Here is a 21362-nt window from a genome sequence, read left to right on the forward strand (position 1 = left end):
ATTAATATACTCTTCCTATACAGCAGTTTTTTTCTCAAAAGCTCTAAATGTGATTTTTTTAAAAAAAAGCATCAGACTTCTGCATTTCAACCATCAACTCCAAATATAAATTGACAGCTTTTCAAACACAATACAAGCAAGCAGTAGATTTAAAACACAATATAAGTGAGTGTAGGATTCTAGTCTAGAAGCTGGCCAAATACTATATTTTAGGGATAGCAAAATATAATAAAATATACAACTTAATGCTAGACTAGTCCTAGTTATAATTCTTATTCTGTCTACAATCGTCAAACCACGAATACGATAAAAGCAAATTATTTCTAACCTGATTTGAATTATTGATATAGTGATTACTTTCAGCGGGAATTTGGGGCTTTTCTTCATAACTTGCCCATTGATTCTGAACGGGACCCATTCGATCCTGAGACCTGGAGGCTGGGAATGTGAAATACTCTCTGGTATAAGTTTGTGTTGGAATTGGATATGCTTCAGGTCTAGCTGGTAGTACCTGTTCCTGTGTAAATATGGAAATATCATTTATAGATGTCAAAAACAATATCAAGCATTTTTATAAATATTTACAAGTAAAGTTTTTTTTCATTCTAACCTCTGTGCAAAGATTTCCGGTAGACACTGAAGTTATCTTATTTGTAGTTCCTCCAGTATAAGCCTTTTTGGTCCCAGGACTTGGAGGCTGATCTATTGAGAACAAGGAGATTTAAACATTAACAAATGCAAAATCAATGAAAAATCAATGACCCACAGGACTTATTAGCTCTTCTTTAGCGATGTTTTCCATTGTGGTGCCAACCTTTGGAACAGTATAAGGGTGGTATGGTGCCAACCGTTTGGAACATAAGATATGGCTAGCCCTCACCCTGTCAGTCTTCAGAAGGGTAGTAAAATTTGGATTTTTTCCCTTGGGCTTTGAGTTCCTGTGTGTTTGTGTGTGTGTGTGGTGGTGGTATATGAATGTAATTATTCATCTAAATTTGTTCCCGAGTTTAGCATACTGGGAATACCGATGCACTATCCAGGGTCAGTGTTTGAGTGCTGCAGTCATATAGATTATTTAAATAATTAATAAGAAAATAAATTTTAATTTTTACTAATTTAATTTATATGGTAATTAGTTATATAAATCCCAATATTTAGACTTATTTCAGGTGTTAATTCACAGAAACAGTTGTAAGCTGGTGCTTGCTTACTTGCTACATTGGGACTAGATCGGTGATCAGCTCGATTCTTCAGCAGTCTATCATCCCCTGGTAATTTCTTTGGTTCATTATATTCTGTCCAAGGCAGCTGAGGGCTTTCAGGTGATCCATTCTGAGCAGAATTGTTATATAGCTCAAAACCTTCACTCTTTGGTCGAGGTTTACCTGAGCCACGACGATCTGAAACTGAACAATGAATGTTTGTGAGAGAAAGAGAAAAAGAGAGAGAGGGAGAGAAACAAAGACATAATAATTCTTCTGGTCTGCAATGAAGCTAAAAGAGACTCTATTTTTAACCTTCTTCATATGTGCAGTTTCAAAAAGCAAAATTCATGTAAGTAGAGTCAGGCAGACAAAAAAATTTAGCTGCAAATTTGCTTGCATTTCCTGGTCCTATAGAACCAAATGGAATGCTCTTGACTTTCTCCAGTCTATACTACCTGCATAATGCTCCAGGTTATATTCCTAGTTTCTCTACTAAAATTATAAACATGTTCTATAGTTGGAAAACATCATTGCTTGAGAGTTTTAAGAACAACTAAAATTCACCAATAGTAGCAGATTACACAGATCTGTCTTCAGACTAATTTTACATATGCCAAATAGTATCATTAGAAAAAACAGACATCTTTATATAAAACCTCTTAACATTCAAATTGCTTTACAACAAAAATCTCTGCTTTTTCATCAAATCATTATAATTCCCTTTTAAAAACAACAAATTGAGAAAGGAGTGTTGATATTATTCTGAGGATATAAATCCCACTCAGTTAAGAGGGCAATCCTATGTGAATGCTAAACATCCCATTGAATTAAGACTAATTAAGACCATTGAATTCAGTAAGATTTTAAGAGTAAACAGTAAGACGCTTGCAAAGTAATACTTGCAAGTCCTGTCACGGATGTTCAAAAGCAGGTACTAGCAGGTTAATTTTGAAAAAGCTTTCCACGATTTTAAAACTTGTTTGTTCCAAATGGAGACCACTGGAAAATTCTACAGTAGTACGCTAATCTGGAATGTTGAAAAAACGCCTTAGAAAAAAGGGGTGGCAAGCCAATTCCGTGTTGCTTACAGCTGAACTTAACTGAATCTTTACATTTAGCCCTCTTGAGGGAGAGAGCAATTACCATATCAGATCACATACTAGGTACTTGATATGCCTTATTTTTATACTAATTTTTAATGTAGATTTTATATGTGGACAAATATATTTTACTTGTTTACCTCTTTGCATCATTGGAGATGGTTGATTTAACAGTGTTGCTAAACCATGGTAAATTGCTCCTTGTTTTGCCACTTCTAGTGTGACTACTGTTCCTGTTCTTGTCATCAGTTCTGCAGCTCTGAGTAAGATTTGGAAATATAATGGTGAGTTTGCAAGAACCAGTAGTAAGAAACTATTATAAAGCAAATTCAAAGCATTTAGTCACTAGAAAAATGTACACAATGAATATAAATAAACTATTTATGGGAATCCAATAAAACCGTTTACAAAATAGAAAAGAAACACATCCAATCCTTGCAAATAATTCTGTCATTTTAGCAAATAATTTCTAAGTTAAGTTAAGTTTAGCAGGGGGAAAAAATCAGAATGTTCTTGTCACTTTGGGTTTTGGCCAAAGTAAAACTTCCAAGGACCCTGGAATAATTTTAGCAAGTAAGTACAAAGCATACTTTCTCCCACTTCTGTTGCTTAGAATATTTCACTAGCCTGTGCATCTCTTGATCTTCCCTCTCTTTCCTGTCTGCCTTCAGCTATAGTTACTGATGCCTTTAACATTTTTCTGTTCTCTTCCCTTCGACCTCAAAAATTCTGCCTGAAACAACTGCAGTTTGGTGTACACTTGAAACAGAAAAGCCCTGTTCCATTCCATATCTAAATAAAATATTCTAATGTTTGATTTGGGTACAAACCACCTGAAATCAAATGTTATTTTTTTATTTCCCATAATTATGTGCCTAAGACTCATTTATTAACAATGATATTTGCATATTAGGAACAAGAACTGATTTTTTGGCACTATGTTTGAGTTCTAGTGAGGCCCTTTAGGTTCTATAAGGAATATCATAGTAAAACAAGTGGATTATGCCATATCTTTTTCACAACCCAGCAAAAAGAACTTATTTATTTATTACTAAAACGTTTGTATCTGTTTGGAACCTTGAATTGGGCTAAATGCTGCTTCGTAAAGAAAGAGAAAGGAAATTTCTGATGCTCATTGCCAGCTTCCCAAAAGGAATATCAATGGGGAAGTTGACCCCATTCCCATTATATTTTTGCCCACATGTGGTCATTCTGTTCTCTTTGTTAGGTAAGAAAATGAAACAATGATCCAATAAGTCACAAATTGTTTAATTCTCCTTAAAATTCTAATAGTGGTATTACAATCTGCAATACAATGCTCAAGTATATTACTCAATTATATTATCTCTTACTCAACAGATGGGCAGATATGAGAAGTAGTTATGGTTATGCTTCACACATTTTATAACTTCCAGAAATACTGTAAACTACAATGGTGCTTAAAACTTTGTGAATCCTTTTGCTGTTTAATTATTTCTTCATTAATATGACCTATGACCTTATATTCCCACTCAAGTCCTAGGAGTCACCATCAGGAGAACAACAATAGTGTGAATGGCAGTGTTGCAAGGGTGTCACTATTCTCAAAAAAGAACACTGCTACTTGCCTACAGTTTGTGAAAAACAAGACAAGCTTTTGGAAGTATGTTCTACGGGTAAATGAGACCAAACAGAACTTTTTGGCTTAAATAAAAAGCATTATGTTTGGTGAAAGATAAACATTGTATTCCAGCATAAGAATTTTTATTCCATGTGTAAAACATAGTGGCAGTATCAAAGCAGTTTAAGCCTGCTTTGCTACCTCTGGACAGAGATGGCTTGCCATCACTGATGGAATATAAATTTTGAAATGTACCAGCAAATTATATTGGAATCTTAATGCATTGGTTAAGGTGATTAAAAGACACTGGAAACAGTAAATTGCTGTCCAAATACTTCTGTCAGACGCAAATATGTAGCTTCGGACCATTTTACATAATAAATAAATGAAGAAGTATAATTTGAATAATCAAAAGGGTTAACAAACTTTTAAGGACCACCATATATGGAATGGGACAATTCACTGCAACCACTTCACAGCCACTGCACTGTGGTCAACTTGTGGCCAAGTTGCCACAGAATAACTTGCTACAGGCAATTCCACATGAGATAACTCGATACAATAAATGTTATCCTCCACTGTTTTTTTGACATTATTTCATGGAAATAATGTCAAAAAACAGTAGTGGATAACATTTATGGCATTGAGTTATCCCACATGGAGTTAGCTGTGGCGAGTTGACCTGTGGTGAGTTGGCCGCAGCAAGATGGGCCCAACAAAATGGCTGTGGCAAGTTGTCCTAGGCCCCACCATATATATCTATACTAAAAAAGTTCTGGGTAAAAACGATGCATTTCAGCCTTTATGGTATGAGCAATAATATATTGAGCCATGATGGAGAAGCATGAAATAGGTAAGAAGAAAAAATACAGAAAGCAAACAAATTACACGTCTTACATAATGTACAAATATCTGCTGTGTTTACAATTTCCAGAGAGCATGATATACCTTTCTTGAGAAAGTCCAACCAAACTGCGCCCATCCACACTAAGCAACTGATCCCCTGCAGCCAATCGACCATCCTGGTTACATATTTGACAAAGTAAGAATTACATTATTTCAGATGACATGAAAACAGATTTCATGCTGTTTAGAAATATTTGAAATTAAAACACCAAATAAATGATTTTTTACAATAATTACAAATAATACTAACCACATCTGCAGCACCACCTTTTACCACAGATTTGACATAGATGCCAAGTTTATCTTGACCAGCACCCTAAAAAGATATAAAGCAATTTTTTAAAAAATGCTAAGGCTATAATCATAAGGACATTTTATAAGAGAGTGGTCTAATTGATTTAGATTCTCTTATTTACAAATATCCATCCAATGGTTCACGATATAAATTTTTAAAGAGTTGTAGCAACCTTAGGAAATATATTTAACTACAAATGTATTAATACAATGCATTTACTATAACACATTACAGAAGACAACACATTTTTAGCAACAAAGTAAAATAAGTAACTTAACAATGAGTGATGGTGGGAATTCAAGCTAGCAACCTCTAGAGAGTTATATTCCTTCCAGCAATATTTTACACACTTCTATAGAATTTACCATCATCTTATGCATCTCCTCAGTGTCAGTAATAAAGCCATCTCAACTACCATATGTATAAAGCATTTTATAGACTTTTAAGAATTTTAACAAGGATAGCCACTATTGCTGTTTTTGTATTTCAGACTGGAATGGAAGAAATTGCATATCTGGAAGTCAATCTATAAAGTTGGAGGTAAATTATTCCTAAAAGAAAAAGTAAAGGTTTCCCCTGTTTAGTCATGTCCAACTCTAGGAGGCAGTGTTCATCTCTATTTCTTAGCTGAGGGAGCCAACATTGTCCGAGGCATTTCCATAATCATGTAGCCAATTAGAACTACCTGCTCTTAATTCAGACCTTTGGCAACTAACTGTACTGTATTTTTTATTCTTTTGGTTACAGACATCAAGTATGAGAAATTTTCTTTACAGAAGCTGGGGTGAAAGCAGTAGCATTTGCAATAGAGTTGCTCCTTGCTCCAGTAGAAGCCAATGCAAACACTTACTTCCCAGACAGTCTAAGGAATTTTTTGACAACCTATGTACATGTTTCCAACAATGTTCCTAAGTAAAAAACCTCTGAATGCATTTAGTCAAAAAAGGGTATATGTTGTCTATGATGATTTTCTTTTTCCACTGAATATATAGCTTGGGGAAAGACACATGTGCAGTGTTGGAGAAGAAAGGGAGTAGGTAAATCACCTGAACTAACTTTGATGATGAATGGGTTGACCATTTTCACAGAGAAATTACTCACAAGCACTAGATTAATCTATTCATTAAAGGTTTCCTAATAGCTGTTACCACAGGAATATATCAACTCCCATCATGATTTGTAGATTCACATTTCATTTAAAATAATGTTCAATAAGAATATGATTTTGCTTTCCTTAAACATTTTGACATTTCAGGCGAGTACAATAAAAAAATGATTCTGCAGAATTACACAAAACTCTGTATTTAATAAGCGTATAAAGGGAAAAGAGTTCCCTGAAGCATTCTTTGAAGATCAGTGAAGAATATCTCTGCAGTACTTTATAAGAAATAGATAGCATTTTGTATTTGAAGAGTGATGCATCACAACAATCCTAGTAAAGCTCACAGTACTTTGAAGAGTTGCTAATAAGGCAAGTATATGAGCACCTCTGCATGCTACAAAATGATTTTTGTCATCAAATCCGAAGTACAATATTGCACAAGTTTAGCATGTAACAGCCTTGTCCCTTTCATTGGAAATATTGCAGGGTAAACTTTGTTTAACTCAGTTGCAGTGGAGTGGTCAGAGAAGAACAAGAACTCATAAGTAGAAATCTCATGTGTAAAATTGGAGATAAATTCCAAGTAGCTTGTAGGCTAATAGCCAGAAGAATGTTCTAATATTGCAATGAAAAAAAATATTTTCATGAACATTCAGCAATCCGAGTAACTAAGAAACCAGTTTGAAGGGTTTTTAAAAATTACTCCCTCCAGAACTAAACTAGAAAAAGATATAACTCCACTACTTTTATAAAGTTTTGATGTATCCCAAAACATAATAAAATATAAAGATTCATAATAGCTCCTTATAAATGGTAAAGATTCTTCTATTAGATGTCATTTTATTAATTTCCTATTTCTTCCTAATAATCTGTACGGTAGAAGTAGTTTTTAGATGATGCAAGGGAGTACAGAGGAAGCAATTCCAGTGAAAATGGCCTGCCTCCTCCCTCTGGTAAGTGGTTATGTTACAAATTTTGAGGAAAGCCTTATTTCTATCTAATGAATTTATCTGCTTTCCCCAAGTGTGTGTACAATGGTCACTTATCTCTGAGATACAAAAAACAAGTGATTAAATACTGTATTTCCAGCTTCTATATATTATTTGAGAGAGGCTACTAAACAGAATGTAATATTAACTGAAAATTTTAAGTAAGACAAGTTGAAAGGAAAAGTAAGACAAATCTTGGATTTTAAAAAAAATCAAATGTTATCAAGCACTTTAAAAAGAGGGAAGGTTTAGAAGTCAAGTGCAATTGTATCTTTTTTATGAATTTAAATAAAAATAGGGCTTCAGCTATGAATGTTAAACACAATTACTGTCAGTATACATACACATGCCTACAAATAAGCATGCCTAACATTATGCTATTTCCTAGTTATACTGTTCCATACATAAAAACACACATGGAGACAGATAGACATTTTGCACGCGCACACACACACAGAGAGCATAGATAAGATTAAGCCTTTTTGTTTGGCTTTTTAAAGTTTATTTAATATAAAATAATTTTCAAGTTTCCCATTGAATTTCCCCCCTGCTTTTCTTTACAATTTTAATCATTTTTAACTGATTTTTTTTCTTTTTTCTTCACTCTTTCTTTGTAAAAGCAACTGAAAACAAAGAATAGCAAATGTGATCAGATAAAATTGGTTGTTGTCAATCAATCAAATAACCTATTAAGACATTTTAAAATACTTTTTTTTTCTAACATCAGAATCAAATGATGCCAACATTTATTTTACTTAATGAAAATTTATGAAATGGGAACATTTGCAGTCTATTAATTCTTTTATTTATTGTCAAATTATTCAATTTTTGTATGTCCAGGATTTAAATACTTCCATTTTATCAAGTAACATAAAAAGTGCTTAAATTAGACTTGATATTTCAACACTTAATATAATCGTTACTTACAAATTACAGAAGTTAAACCCTGACATTGTACTTTTCATTTAATATCAGGTAATAGGAATAAGCTTCATGTACTATTCATTTGCTTTTTTAATGCCATAGCTTCAAATAGATAGTAATGTTAGCAGTGCTCCAAATTCATTTGCCAAACAATTTTGGATTAAATGGAAGATTAGGAAGAATATTAATACTGTAAGTTTATAGGGAAACTTTCCCTGTAGAGACTTACCAAGGATTCTGTTCTTCCAACGACTGAAAACCACATTGTAACTCCAGAAAATATACTCCTCACTGTTTCTTAGACTTTAACCACAACTTTCAGTCTGCTAGATTTTCCAAAACACCCAGCAGGATAATTTGGCCAGGAACTGATGCTGCATAACATCTATCAACACTAGCTATGATCGATATAATAGTCCAACTCACACACAGCTTTGCTACTCTGATTTTCATTTAAAAGCTTTATAAAAAAGATACTGCCTAGAAAAAAATCAATCACTCTGTTGTACAAGATATAGAAAATCCAAATTAAACAGGAAGTAAAGTGCTGGCTCTCAGATTTGAAGAAATCAAATGCTAGCTCCTCCCCTCCCTCCCTCCTCTCCCAAGTGATATATTTCTAAAGTAAACTGCATGCACACACTGCTTCCAACTCATCTGGATTTCATAAAATGTAATCATAGTGTGGCTGGAAGTTAAGCAGCATTTAACATCAAAACATATTTTAGACATAATACTACTAACTTTTGTCCCACTCTCAGAGCATTATTATCCATGAACCCCAAATAAGCCAATTTCTGCCACCCAAAGTTTCTTGGTACTATTATGGGTAAGCAAACATCTAAGTGTCAGCAACCAGTTTGCTACTGGATATCATTGCAGCAACAGTAGGAAATCACTCAGAACAGACTGGAATTGTAACTATTGCCCTTCAGCTCAAAATGGCTATGCTCATATAGAATGCCAATGTTGTAAAAAATATGCTAACAGAAACATAGCTAGCCTTTTAGACGTTTGATCCAATACCACATCCTTGTCATTCACCGTTAATGACAGTTTCAGTTAATCCCCTATTAACTAAAAAGTGATTGGGTATTGTAGTTATTATTTCAGGAATATTATAAATTAGAAGTATAGTCTCCTTTAGCAGTGAAGTTAGTGGAATATCACTATTCCAAACATGAAAGTGATGTAGTGATTGGAATTGATTAAAAAATTTGATTAGTTCAGAAATTTGTTATAAAGAGCAGCCAACAATTTGCATTTGGTTAGTCAATGGCAAGGCACAAAGTCAACAATTTCAAATGGCCAAATATTTCTCAATTGCTAAAATGCCATTACAGAATATATTAAGACCAATGACATCCCTTTGCAATTTTTTTCTTCTTTAATTTTAGATAATAGCACCTAAAAGTACTATCTCTTTAGCAGAAAGTCTGATATTTATCAACTCTTTATTACAGAACATTTAAGAGGCATTTAAAATACTTAAGATGATTACACATTAATCCTATTAAAATTATACAAGAAAAATGTACTTCTCGTTTACTAAGGTTACTTTAACTAAGTTTTAATTCTCTACTAGAGGAATTTTAGCTACAAGAGAAAAAAAGTCCTGGCTTTCTGCTGATTCTTTCCTAAAACCTGCTTCTTGATAAATACACAGAAATTAATCAATGTGATCAGATAGAAATTTTAAGGAGCCTAGAACAGAATAATGTATCAAACTTATAAATTGTTCCATTGTCTCATTCTACAAGCTAATTTTTCTCTTGCTTCAAAAAGACTAGTGAAAATCTTCACTTGTTAATAAATAACACTTGGAACTCTTCAAAACCAAATACTCCTAGAAGAAGTCAGAGATAACCTTACAATGTGTTCTGTTTGCATCTTAATGCAAAATGTTCAGTGAATTAAGTTTTTGAGACAAAAAACAGCAAATTCACTTCAGCAGTACAATATCACTGCCAGAGTAAGTTAGAAATTATTTATATACTGCTTAAGAGAAATAAATTTCAGACCAACATCCATGTGAACTCTTCCTTAAAAATCAATAACAAGAAATTTCATTTGTTCATTTGCTATTTATTTCATTCCTTATTAGATTTATATCCCATCTTTTCTCTGGGTGCTAAAAATTGTATACATAAAACTTAGGATATGGTCCCATAAATAAAAATACATTTACAGAATAATATAAAAAATGAAGTTTCAAACAGCACATTGCATTGGGGGTACTTTATTTTTAGTTACATGCATTTAGTATTTTTCAATATTGGAGCAGTGCACCATCTGCTGGATGAAAACTGTTGAGTCAAGAATTTACTTTAGATTACACTCAGGTTGCTACAAACTTGAAAATCAACAAGCAAGCCTTTCTTGCTTGGACAATATAGATGTATAGCCAATGAGATACGTTAAAAATAAAGCCTCTAGTAAATTGAATACAACCTGATTTCATGAACACATTCATCTGGTTTTCTTGACAACAATATCTAACTAGTTTGTTGTATTCTTCCTGATTTTATTTTATGGGGGGTGGGGTGGGGGGCGGCGCATTTCTAATCTATAATCATCCATTCATGTTTTAGCTAAATTGACCAGGGTTTCAACTTCTAGCTGTGACATCAAGAATAACTGTCTCTAATTCAAAAGCTAGGGGCAGTGGAAAGAAGAAAGACAAAACAGATATTTGTTTGTGAGAAAAAGGTGTTGATCTTAACCAAGTGTCCAAACAATCCTGTTGTGTTGAGCTTAGACACATGGAATCTTGGGAAGCCCAAGTATGTGCCCATTCACCCGAACAGCCATTTTGCATCTTTAACTGATTTTCAACTTTTGGGATTCTACCTTTAGTCCTCTGTGAGGTAAAGAACAAGCTGGTCTGCAAGTGTCTCAGGATTAAGAAAGGCTATTCTCATGTGGAAAAAAAAAATATGCCATACAATATATGGCACTTATTTTTTCTCTCATATTAACAGATTTCAGTTACGTCTAACAGAAAAATCTAGTGAGAGTGCATTGCCATTTATCTTTAAAAAGTGCAAGAAATATCGTGATGGATACATCATCACTGGCTCCCATACCAGCCAGCCTCCTTTGTAAGATAAAGTAGAGACAGTCTCTTGTGTCTCATGTGTAGTGAAAGAGCAGCTGCCCAAAAAATGAAATAGTTGCTATACCAGCATTAGTGAAAACTCTTTTTAAAAAACCCTCATCAATCAAGTTTTTAAACTTTCTGTTTCTCTATGTCTGCTCCCAATATTTATTCATCTTAAGCTACAAACGATCTATTGTTATCACTTCAAATAACAAGTTTCATATCTATAAATCATTTAGTACCTTAGCAGCAACTATGCTTAGTCCCATCCCGTTTTGTTTCTTTAGTGTTACAGTAATTATTTCAGGTTCTTTCCTCAGTGGCTGAGCCTGATGAAACAAAATAAAGAGAAAATATTGAGAACTGGCTAGAGCACTTCCTGAAAAATACTTTCGATATTTTTTAAAAACATTGCCTTTATCCTGCTATCTTAATTATTCCAATGCTAAAGGGTAATAAAAAAGCAACAATGACTTATTAAAGGAATGCTTTTTTTTTCCCACTGTAAGAAAAAGTTGGGGAATCCTACGTTCTAATTTTTAAATATTTTCACATTAGTACAAATCTCATATTTCATTGCATAGTTTAATGTATCTATTCCTGTTGTCTTTCCTGTAATATGAATACTTGCCAAATCTGCATTGTCTTGTAACAGATGGCTCTCATAATCTGCACCTTCAAAATATATTGTCCAAGTTCCTGGTGAGCGTGGATGAGGTGTTAACCTGCAAAAAGCTAAATGAAAATGAAAATAACAAGACTTTTCTTTATGCTCAAATAAGTTAATTAGAACATTAGAGACATCTCCAAAAACTTACTCCACAAAGGATTCATTACTAAAAAAAATATATTGGGCATCAATTTGGGAAATACATTTATTTAATTGTAGTTATTATAACCCTGTAGGTTATAATAGATTCTGGGTGGTGTACAACAGAGTAATAAGAATACTGGACAAAACAGAACTAAAAGTATAAATAAATTACTTTATTGTGGCCATTAACCAGCACAAGAAACTAAAACTGTATAAAGATGGGCCTCAAGATGACATAAAACAATCATTGCACTAAAACAGATTGGGTAATGGAATGTGTGGATGACTGATGGGGATGAGACAAGTAGATGCTGCCTAGAAAACATTCAGACAAGAGGGGAAGGAGCTGCAATTGCTTAATGGTCAGGGGAAAAAACTTAGGAAGAACCTGCCCTAATTGATCGGTCTGTTAAGTGATGGTGGAAAGTTTTTACCTTCAGACGTGCAAGGTTCTGTTAGAGTAGCCTTTAAATAGTGTAGATTTAGGTCTCATCTAGTCATGTTTCCTGTCTGGTTTACCTGGGACAGCTGACATGTAATTGCTACATAAATGCAAGCTTTAAAAAAAGCTAACCTCTTTGGCAGAGTGGATCTAAAAATTCCTGTAATCCATTTGGAATGTTTCGGACAACATCACATGAGTAACCATCTTCTGGGAGAAGAAAAGGAAGCTGAAGATCAGGGTCCTCTTCTAACTGTACCTCTCTACCATCACTACGAGCTAGTTCGTCAGCAGTATTTTCTGCAACAGCTACCACATTTTCTATTAGTTCCTGGTGGAAAGAGAAAAAATATGCAGCATTATACATGGAAATCAAGGCAAGGGAATTCTACATTTTTGCTGTCTGGAGTTAGTAATGTTATTAATTGATTCAGAGACCAATGCGAATATTCATTGTTCGGTTAAGAAGAAGAATTCATTTGGTAAGATATATTTCAGGAATATTAAATATCAGGAAGAAAACATTTAGGCTATAATCACTGTTCCAGTGATTGTTCAAGGAAACTGATAAGCTAAATACAGATAGCCTTTGCTTAATGACCTTTGGGATCAGAATTTTTATTGTTATTGAAGCAGTTGTTAGGCAAAGTCTAACAAAAGACTGTTAACTTAGTGATGGCAACTCCAGTAGTCCTGGCTATGGTTGTTACACCAGAACTGCACTGTTGTCCGGTGAAGACCCCACACATCTCCTGGCAATAATCCTGTCACCACAGGGGCGTGGCAATGGCTTTAACTTTGAGGATTGTTCATAACTCCCAATTTGTTTAATGCCGTTGCAACTTCAAACAACAACTGAACAAATGGTTGTTAAGTGAGGATATCAGTGTCAGGAAATACAAGCCCAAAAAATATACATTGGATCATTACATAGGAGATAAAATCCCAAATCTGAGAACCATAGTATCTTCTGAATACAGAGTAGCCATCTAATCAGCAAAAGCTACCAGAACTAGAATAATAAATAACATGACTATGGAGAAGTCTTTACTTAGCACAGAATATACATTCAGGTTGGATGTAACAGTTGCTCTGGAACACTGCCCAAATAGCTCTCATTTTGTATATATTTAAAAGGTTTCTGACGTTTTTAAATATACCTTGGTGAATACATAATTCAGACACAAGCATTTAGATTTATTTTATGGGTAGTCTTCACTTACTGGCCACCTGTTCAGTGCTACAATGACAGTAAAAAGGTAGACTTATGACTTTCCCTTAATGTTGTGGCTACTGCAGCATCCCTGAGGTCACATGATTGCTATTTGGACAATTGGCAAGCATCCACATTTACAATGTTTGCAGCATCCTTCGATCACACGATCATCATTTGTGACCTTCACAGCCGGCTCCCAACAAGCAAAGTCAGTGGGGAAGCCAGCAGGAAGTCACAACTTGTGATCAGATGACAGTGCACTTAATGACCCATGGTAACTGGCTTACTGACAGCAGCTGACATTGATGTCTTAAATCAGTGACATTTCATTTAACATCCGTACCACTTAGTGACAGAATTGCCAACCCCAATTGCAGTAGGTGAGACCTACTTATATAGTCTTTGTAAAAAAAAGTACCAGGTCCACTAATTAAAAATTATATTTTTAACATTAATATTAGCTTCCTTAATTAAAAAAAGTTTTCATTCACTGCCATATAATTTCCACTGTATTACATAAACTTATATTGAATGCCCTTCAATCACCCACCCATCCCAAATTTAAAAATAAGATTCACTTACTGGTGGGATAAATGGCTCATCTGGGGCACAGTGATAGTTTTGTAGCAATGCATGCAGTTGTAAAGAATTGAGTTTAAAACAGGTACTATTAATATTAGGAATGTCTTCAGGAGAATACTTATCCATAGTAAGTAATGTAGTTGCCTGAAAAAAAAGATGATTATAAGTAGATCTCTTTGATAATAACAGTGAACACTGTAACATAGATAAATGCTTCTGATTTAGTACTACTTAAGTTCATCAGGAAAATATTGAAACAGTGCAATTTTCATTTTGGATTATGCTTTGCCTCATTTTTTTTCTTCAATCAGTCAGCATACCATAATCACTGGACAAATGTAAAATATAGCTTGATTTTGTCTTGCCATGGATTGGTTTAACATTACACATTACAAACCTAATTACCAAAAATGCTAGAGTTTTGTTTGTTCCCCACCATTTGGGTTTATTTAGGAATGAACTGCAAGATGTACAATATATATTCATTCCAAGCTAAATTAAAATAGTGTATCACTACATTTCTATGGAAAGTTTCCAGGCAAATTTATACTGAAAAATGTTTCAAGGAAATTCTTATAATCCAAGTAACTCCAACTTTGCACATAGTTCACATTTATGATTTTAAAAAATTCTCTTTTCATCCAGTCTAGTTAATAAAAGTGGTTCACAAAATATGAATGTAAATATGAATGTAATAAACAACATATACATCAAATGACTATTTAAATAAATAGTCAATAAAATAAAACACCCCAAAAAGACAGACCTCATCATTTATGAGGGCCACGAGAGGTCAAGAGACATTTTTAAAATTAAGTATGTTTGAGGCTGGTATTTGGCTGTACAGCATCCCATCTTACCATTTTATTAAAGATATATGGAACAATAAATAGAATTTGAGATTACCATATGCCTTTCTGGCTACCAGAAGATGGACTCAAAAGGAAAAGGTTTTCAAAGTGACTGTGCACTAATATTGTATTCACATGCATTTACATTGAAAATTGTGTTGCATGATTTCCCTTTGCTAAACAGGAAGATCTCTTTATTTTCCTTTATCAAAAGTTCGCACATTCTTCGAAGAAATATGAAGAGAGCATCAAAACAGTCAGTTTAGCAATGACCAAGAATGTGTCTTTTTTTGAGTTCTGACTGTCAAGAAATAGAGGAAATTTTCCTGCCAAGGTTATTATGGCTTCTACCTCTGTGTCAGTAAGGTATCAGATAGCTGCCATCCTATGACACTAAAATACAAGCAACTATTTTATCTCCGTATTGTGCATGTATAAGAAGTCAGTAGGATTTGGTTATATTGCTCAAAAACTCTAGCCGTTCAGAAAAGCTCTAATGCAAATTTCTGCAGTAACAGAAAAATATCAGGAAAGGTCCATTTGGGATGAAAAAAAAGAAAAACAATGCCCCCAGAAACTTCCATCCATAACTTAAAAGTGAAAGTTGCAGAAAGAAAGAAGGGCCTTTGTCAGAAATTGTTTCATGCTGTTTGCATACAGAGCCACAGAACTCTGTAGTAAAAATAGAATCATAGAATCACAGGGCTAGAAAGGACCTTGGAGGTTTTCTAGTCCAATCCCCTCCCCAAGGCATGAATTCCTTATATAACATAATATTAAATATTATAAAATATTATAACATAATTTGAAATAGTACAAAATAATATGTTGATGTCACAAAGTATGCTATGTAGACTTATCCAGCCGATTATCAAAGGCATACACTAATTTAGAATCAGCATAGCTTTTGTACAATAAAAAGGAAATATAGTATAGAATAGAATATGAAGTATAATCCAAAGCCTAAAACTGTCTAGTCTAGAAGAACCAAAAATTAGTAACATGAAATTTACTAGATTTATCAACTTTTCAGAGCAGCTCTTTAAAACTACACAAAAAAAACAGCCATACTTACACAAACTGTCCCAACAGTTCTGAATATACAAAGGCAAGCATCAGGCACAAACCAAACATTATGGAATCACATATACCCATGATGGCTAACCTATGGCACAGGTGGCACCCGGAGCCATATCAGTGGGCAAAGGAGTGTTTCCCTAGCTCAGCTCCGGCACATGCAAGCTGATTTTCGGGCCTTCTAGGCCCGCCAGAAGTCAGGAAACAGGCTGTTTCCGGCCTCTGGAGGGCCTCTGGTGGTGGTGGGGAAAGCCTGCTTTTTGCTCTAGCCTAGAAAGGCTCTGGATCCTGGGGAGAGCAAAAAACAGGCCTTCTCAACCCATCAGAAGTCAGCAAATGGGCCTTTTCTGGCCTCCGGGGGCGTGGGGGAGGGTGAAAACAGCCTCTGAGAAAAAGGAAAGAAAGCCTTTGGGGCCTGGGGAGGGCGAAAAAAGGGCCTACTAGGCCCACCGTGCCATTGTGTGCCAAAAGCGGCAGGAACGTGGTGTGTGTGTGTCGCGCATGCATGTGTGGGGGGCCCCGCATTGAATTATGGGTGTGGGCACACGTGCGACCCCCCCGTGACCCCCACTATTGGCACGCGACAGTAAAAAGGATAGCCATCACTGCCATATACTATATAGACTCAACAGTAAATAGCACATTCTGAAATCTACTCATAAGAATTAGATCCACAATTAAATAGTGCTTAAGCATTCCCATCCAATTAAGAATTTTCAACAAAAGCACCACAGATTATGGTACAGAAACTGGGTCAATAATATAGCAGAACTGAATAATAGGGGGATTTCCTAATTTCCTAAAGCTTTTTATTAAAATTCATTAAATACTGTCTTATACAACTCGATCTATGTGCCTCAAAAGACTGTGAATTTATTTTTTTCTAATATACTCAAATACCTACTTGTACTATCCGACTGAGATGACAATCAGCAGCCAGTTCCAAACCCTGTTTTTCTGCCCAGGCTTCTATATGACCCAACTGTTGACGAATAATAGCTCCCCAGTAATGTGAACAAAGTCCTGAATCTGGATCAGTAACCAATCTGTTAAAAAGCCACATGTTGATAAAATGAAATAGCTGGGAGAAGAGCTGTATTGTCAGTGCTGCATTCACTCTACATCGTCGCAACAGGGACATGGCGCCAGTTAATGTATGCAAGACATCATCTACAAGAAAAAAGTTGCACATGACATTTTACTCAGCAATAAATTCAAAATGGAACTATGCATCTATGTTAATATCAAAAGCTAAAGTCTAAATGGAAATCTTTATTAGAGAAAGATCACTGAACATCTTACATTACTTTATAATTTATCACATATTATAAATATTAATGCAATATATAATTAATACAAATATATTGATATGGATAAAAATAAGTTTTTATTATTTTAATCCTTTACTGCTTTCCCTGCCTCTCTCCCTCTCTGATTCTCAGAAACAAAAACAAGCGGTTGGCTATTACTATTGTATTATTGGCAAGCTGCCAAATCTGTTACCTTAGTTGTAACATAAACAGTATGTAAACATGGGAACAGCAGTCTTTTTCTTATTTGCAGTTACAATCTATAATAAATTAAAGGCCACAAACAAGATAATTTCCCTATTTAAGCCACAAACAAGATAATTAAGGAATCCACCGGTGATTTATAGTTATTACTTCCCAATATAGTTTTATTGTTGGGTATTCCAAAACTGTACTCTTGGGTATTCCAACACATCAAACTAGCTGAGTTTCTTCTAAACTTTTTACACATTTTTTTTAGTAATGCTATCATCTAAATCTTAATAATATTTTAGTATTTAGTATTTTAGTATTCCACTATTAGAGTTTTAGTAAAATAATATAAACCATTGACGTTTATGTAAAGTATCTTTTGTCCAAAATGAAGTTACATATGACTTTACTATAAGACCCTATTAGATCATAATTATAATATTCATTTACACCTCCACAGGTAAGTGTTTGTACTTATATTAACAAGTACATTCTAATATCACACAAACAATAATGTAATGGATGACCTGGTTTTCAGGAGGTGACCAAGTAAATAAAATATTTCTTACTGTGCATGAATATACTCAGCAGGGTTTCCTAACAAACGCTCATTATGCTATCACAGATTTGTTAAGATAACATACATTATAATTAATATAACATAACATATTCTAACCTATTTTAGGTCTTTGAGAATTATTCTCTTCTGGATCATCAAGGAATGCAGGCATGTAGTTATTAAGCTCTGACTGAAGACAGTGGACCAAATATCTGGAAAAGTAAATTGTGTGAAACTGGTGAATAGTAGGCAAATAGGTTCAAGCCGGTAGTGCTATGAAAAATAATTTCATTAACAACACTAGAAAATCTACATCTGCCAGATGTTCCCTACAGGCACCAACTCAAAAATAAGTCCCACTGTTCTATGGCCATGGTGGCAAACCTATGACACACGTGCCACAGGTGGCACGCAGAGCCATATCTGCGGGCATGCGAGCCATTGACCTAGCTCAGCTCCAGTGCACATGTGCGTGCCAGCCAGCTTATTTTTGCTGGCCCCATGCATGCCACCCCTCCCCTCTTAGGAGTCTCCATGTGACCCATTTTGGATGCCAGGTAAGTACAGGGCTTGCGCAGAGGCTCTGGGGGGGGCATTTTCGGCCTCCGGAGGGCCTCGGGGTGGGAGGCTGTTTTCATCTTTCCCAGGCTCCAGGAAAGTCTCTGGAGCCTGGGAAGGGCGAAAAACAGGCCTACTGAAAGTCTGAAAATGGGCCGTTTCCGGCCTTTGGAGGTTTCAGGTAGGCCTGCTACGTCCAAAACAGGCATGGGGGGCTCATTTAACCAATATCTCAAATTAATTATTTTATGGCACTATTATTTTTGTGGGGGGAATCACTGTTGATTTCCCTACTTAACAAGTTAAGAAAGGTGGACTGTGTATAGGAATTTCATATATTTAACATTTTTTCTGATTTTTCTTTTTTGGGGGGGATGGGAAGGTATCTTAGATTTCAGGTTCTCGGGGGGGGGGAGTTACCTTAATTTTAAAATGCAATGCTAATCCAATATTCCTGAATACTCCTTAGAGCTCCAAACTGAATGTCTCTTTTATAACTATAGAACAATTTATAGTTTTTCAGAATATAGTAACTATGCCATATCTATAACAATATTTTAAAAAATAGAAAGAATACACATCAGAACATTTACACCTTTAGAAACACACATTATTTGTTTCCAAACGGATTTAGAATTCAATCAGAATAAACAACTGCTTATTAAGAAAAATTAAAACGGATCCCCAAGAATAAATTAGTTTTCCTTACTTAAATGCCATCTGAACTAGGTGTGCCAAAACATCTTGTGCATCTAATGTGATTCGGCTTAAGTCTCGATCCTGCTTAATAAAGTTTAGCAACTCAGATGCATTTGCCATCCAAAAAGCAAGTGCCCCAGCAATATTCTTCTGTTTCTGCAAATATTGAAAAAGGGCTGTAAACATCAACATAAATTTATTCTGTATTTCAGCTTTCATTCTGTCAAAGGCTCTGTTAGATAGACCAGTACCAATAACAAAAACATATCTCAGTTACCAGATACTTGCAAAGAATTTATATGAAACTGCAAATAATATATAGTGTGTGTTACAACTGCTTTAAATTGCAAGTTGAATGATAAAATATTAAATTTTCCAAATGCTGTTAATGAAATGGACTTAGCATGTTGTCATGAAATGTTAAAAGCTTAGATGTATGCATTATCTGGTAATCTGTTTGTGTGTGAGCACACATTCATTAATACACACTGTCACCCAGATACTGCCTCGTCATTGGCTTTGACACCAAGCAGTATCAAGTACTGATCTATCTCACCCTTTCCCGACCACAAATGCTAGGCCAGGCAACCTCAGATGAGATCCAAAGAACAGAACCACAGACAAAATAAACAAAAAAGGAAGGAAAAGAACTTTCGTCATTACATCTCTGTACTGAAGTGCGTTAAGCAGAAATTATGAAATGCTGATAGGCTGCGCAGTCAAAAAAGGATTTTAGTACTGCATGTTCCAGTTGCTGAATGAGTGTTATGTTCAATCCAGCTGTAGAAATATTATATTTTACATGGAAGCAGCATGAGAAACTGAGCTAAGCCAACATAGCTAGGATCAGTTCCCAGCAATATATCCTACCTGATCAACCTGGTCTACCTCCTGGAGAAAAACGAAGGAAATCAAACAGAAGAAAGAAACTTGTGAACAATCATGACAATTTTAGAAATGAAACACTAAAATATGAAAACACAAGACTTATGCTCAGTCACATTAAAACATTTCACTGGGGGAACATGATATAACTGAGAAATTAAAAGATACACACACACACACACACACGAAACTTTTTAGAGGAAGTCCAAGTTTTTCCTCCAGCCAATCTATATATATGTATTAATACCAATGGTACAATTCTGCATGGAATAATGTCTAAATCTGTCCATGGAAGCCAATAAAGTCTTCTATCTTGGCAATTCTTCACCATACTAGCCATAATAGTTAGTAACAGTATTGTTTTGTTAGAGAAAAGAAAAGAAAACCTCTGCAAAATAAAACAATGCATTTGTTCAAAACTTTATACTTTTTGTTTCTTTAGCCTTTGAATCCAGGAGTTCCTAAGTCACTCTTGTATTTATTTCTCTATCGTCTCACTTATTTTTTCTCACTGAAAGTCATTTTCTATGTCTCCAAATAATACTTCCAAACCACTGAAACAATGCTTCACAGCAAGATCAGAGACTTAAGACCACACAAATATTCAGGGTAAGCCATGGGAAGTGCTGCAGGAAGAGGAGGGGCAGTGGCTTAGCAGCTCACCTTGGCCTCCTAGTCAGGTGGGCTCTGGTCAGCCAAAGCTATACATACATTGTGGCTGTATGAAAGAATCTCCTATCAAGCAATACCGGGGGAAAAAGAATGAAACTGAAATTGTGCAAGGAAGGGAAAGAGGCGGCTAAGCTGGGACAGATTGATCTACCTACAATAGTGTCTGCTGGGTAAGAACTTAAACAACAAACATCATTTCCCTCTTAGGCAAAAGAAGTCTCAATCAGGCAAGGAAAGAGAAGAGAATGGAAAGCAAAAAAGGAACAATATTTTTGCTCAGCAAC

At 34.9% G+C, this 21362-nt stretch overlaps 1 protein-coding gene across 20 annotated transcripts in view; it reads right to left on the reverse strand.

Moving 5' to 3' along the window:
• The window catches only part of AFDN (afadin, adherens junction formation factor), a 101271-nt gene that overhangs the window by 15497 nt on the left and 64412 nt on the right, over positions 1-21362 (reverse strand). For 11 of the 20 annotated variants that reach the window (XM_058167752.1, XM_058167745.1, XM_058167732.1 and 8 more), the window contains exons 15-28: positions 20392-20412; positions 19532-19677; positions 18382-18476; positions 17108-17373; positions 14276-14419; positions 12610-12808; positions 11853-11956; positions 11464-11550; positions 5062-5127; positions 4854-4927; positions 2446-2564; positions 1212-1406; positions 611-702; positions 329-517 (exon numbers count right to left, since the gene is read on the reverse strand). In XM_058167752.1, coding sequence (XP_058023735.1) covers positions 329-517; positions 611-702; positions 1212-1406; positions 2446-2564; positions 4854-4927; positions 5062-5127; positions 11464-11550; positions 11853-11956; positions 12610-12808; positions 14276-14419; positions 17108-17373; positions 18382-18476; positions 19532-19677; positions 20392-20412 — 1797 coding nt within the window. The remainder of the gene's footprint in view (positions 1-328; positions 518-610; positions 703-1211; positions 1407-2445; positions 2565-4853; positions 4928-5061; positions 5128-11463; positions 11551-11852; positions 11957-12609; positions 12809-14275; positions 14420-17107; positions 17374-18381; positions 18477-19531; positions 19678-20391; positions 20413-21362) is intronic. The other 9 variants (XM_058167780.1, XM_058167830.1, XM_058167814.1 and 6 more) reach the window with 1 other exon arrangement.

Source organism: Ahaetulla prasina, chromosome 1 (genome assembly GCF_028640845.1).
Source record: "Ahaetulla prasina isolate Xishuangbanna chromosome 1, ASM2864084v1, whole genome shotgun sequence".
Taxonomy (NCBI): Eukaryota; Metazoa; Chordata; class Lepidosauria; order Squamata; family Colubridae; genus Ahaetulla; species Ahaetulla prasina.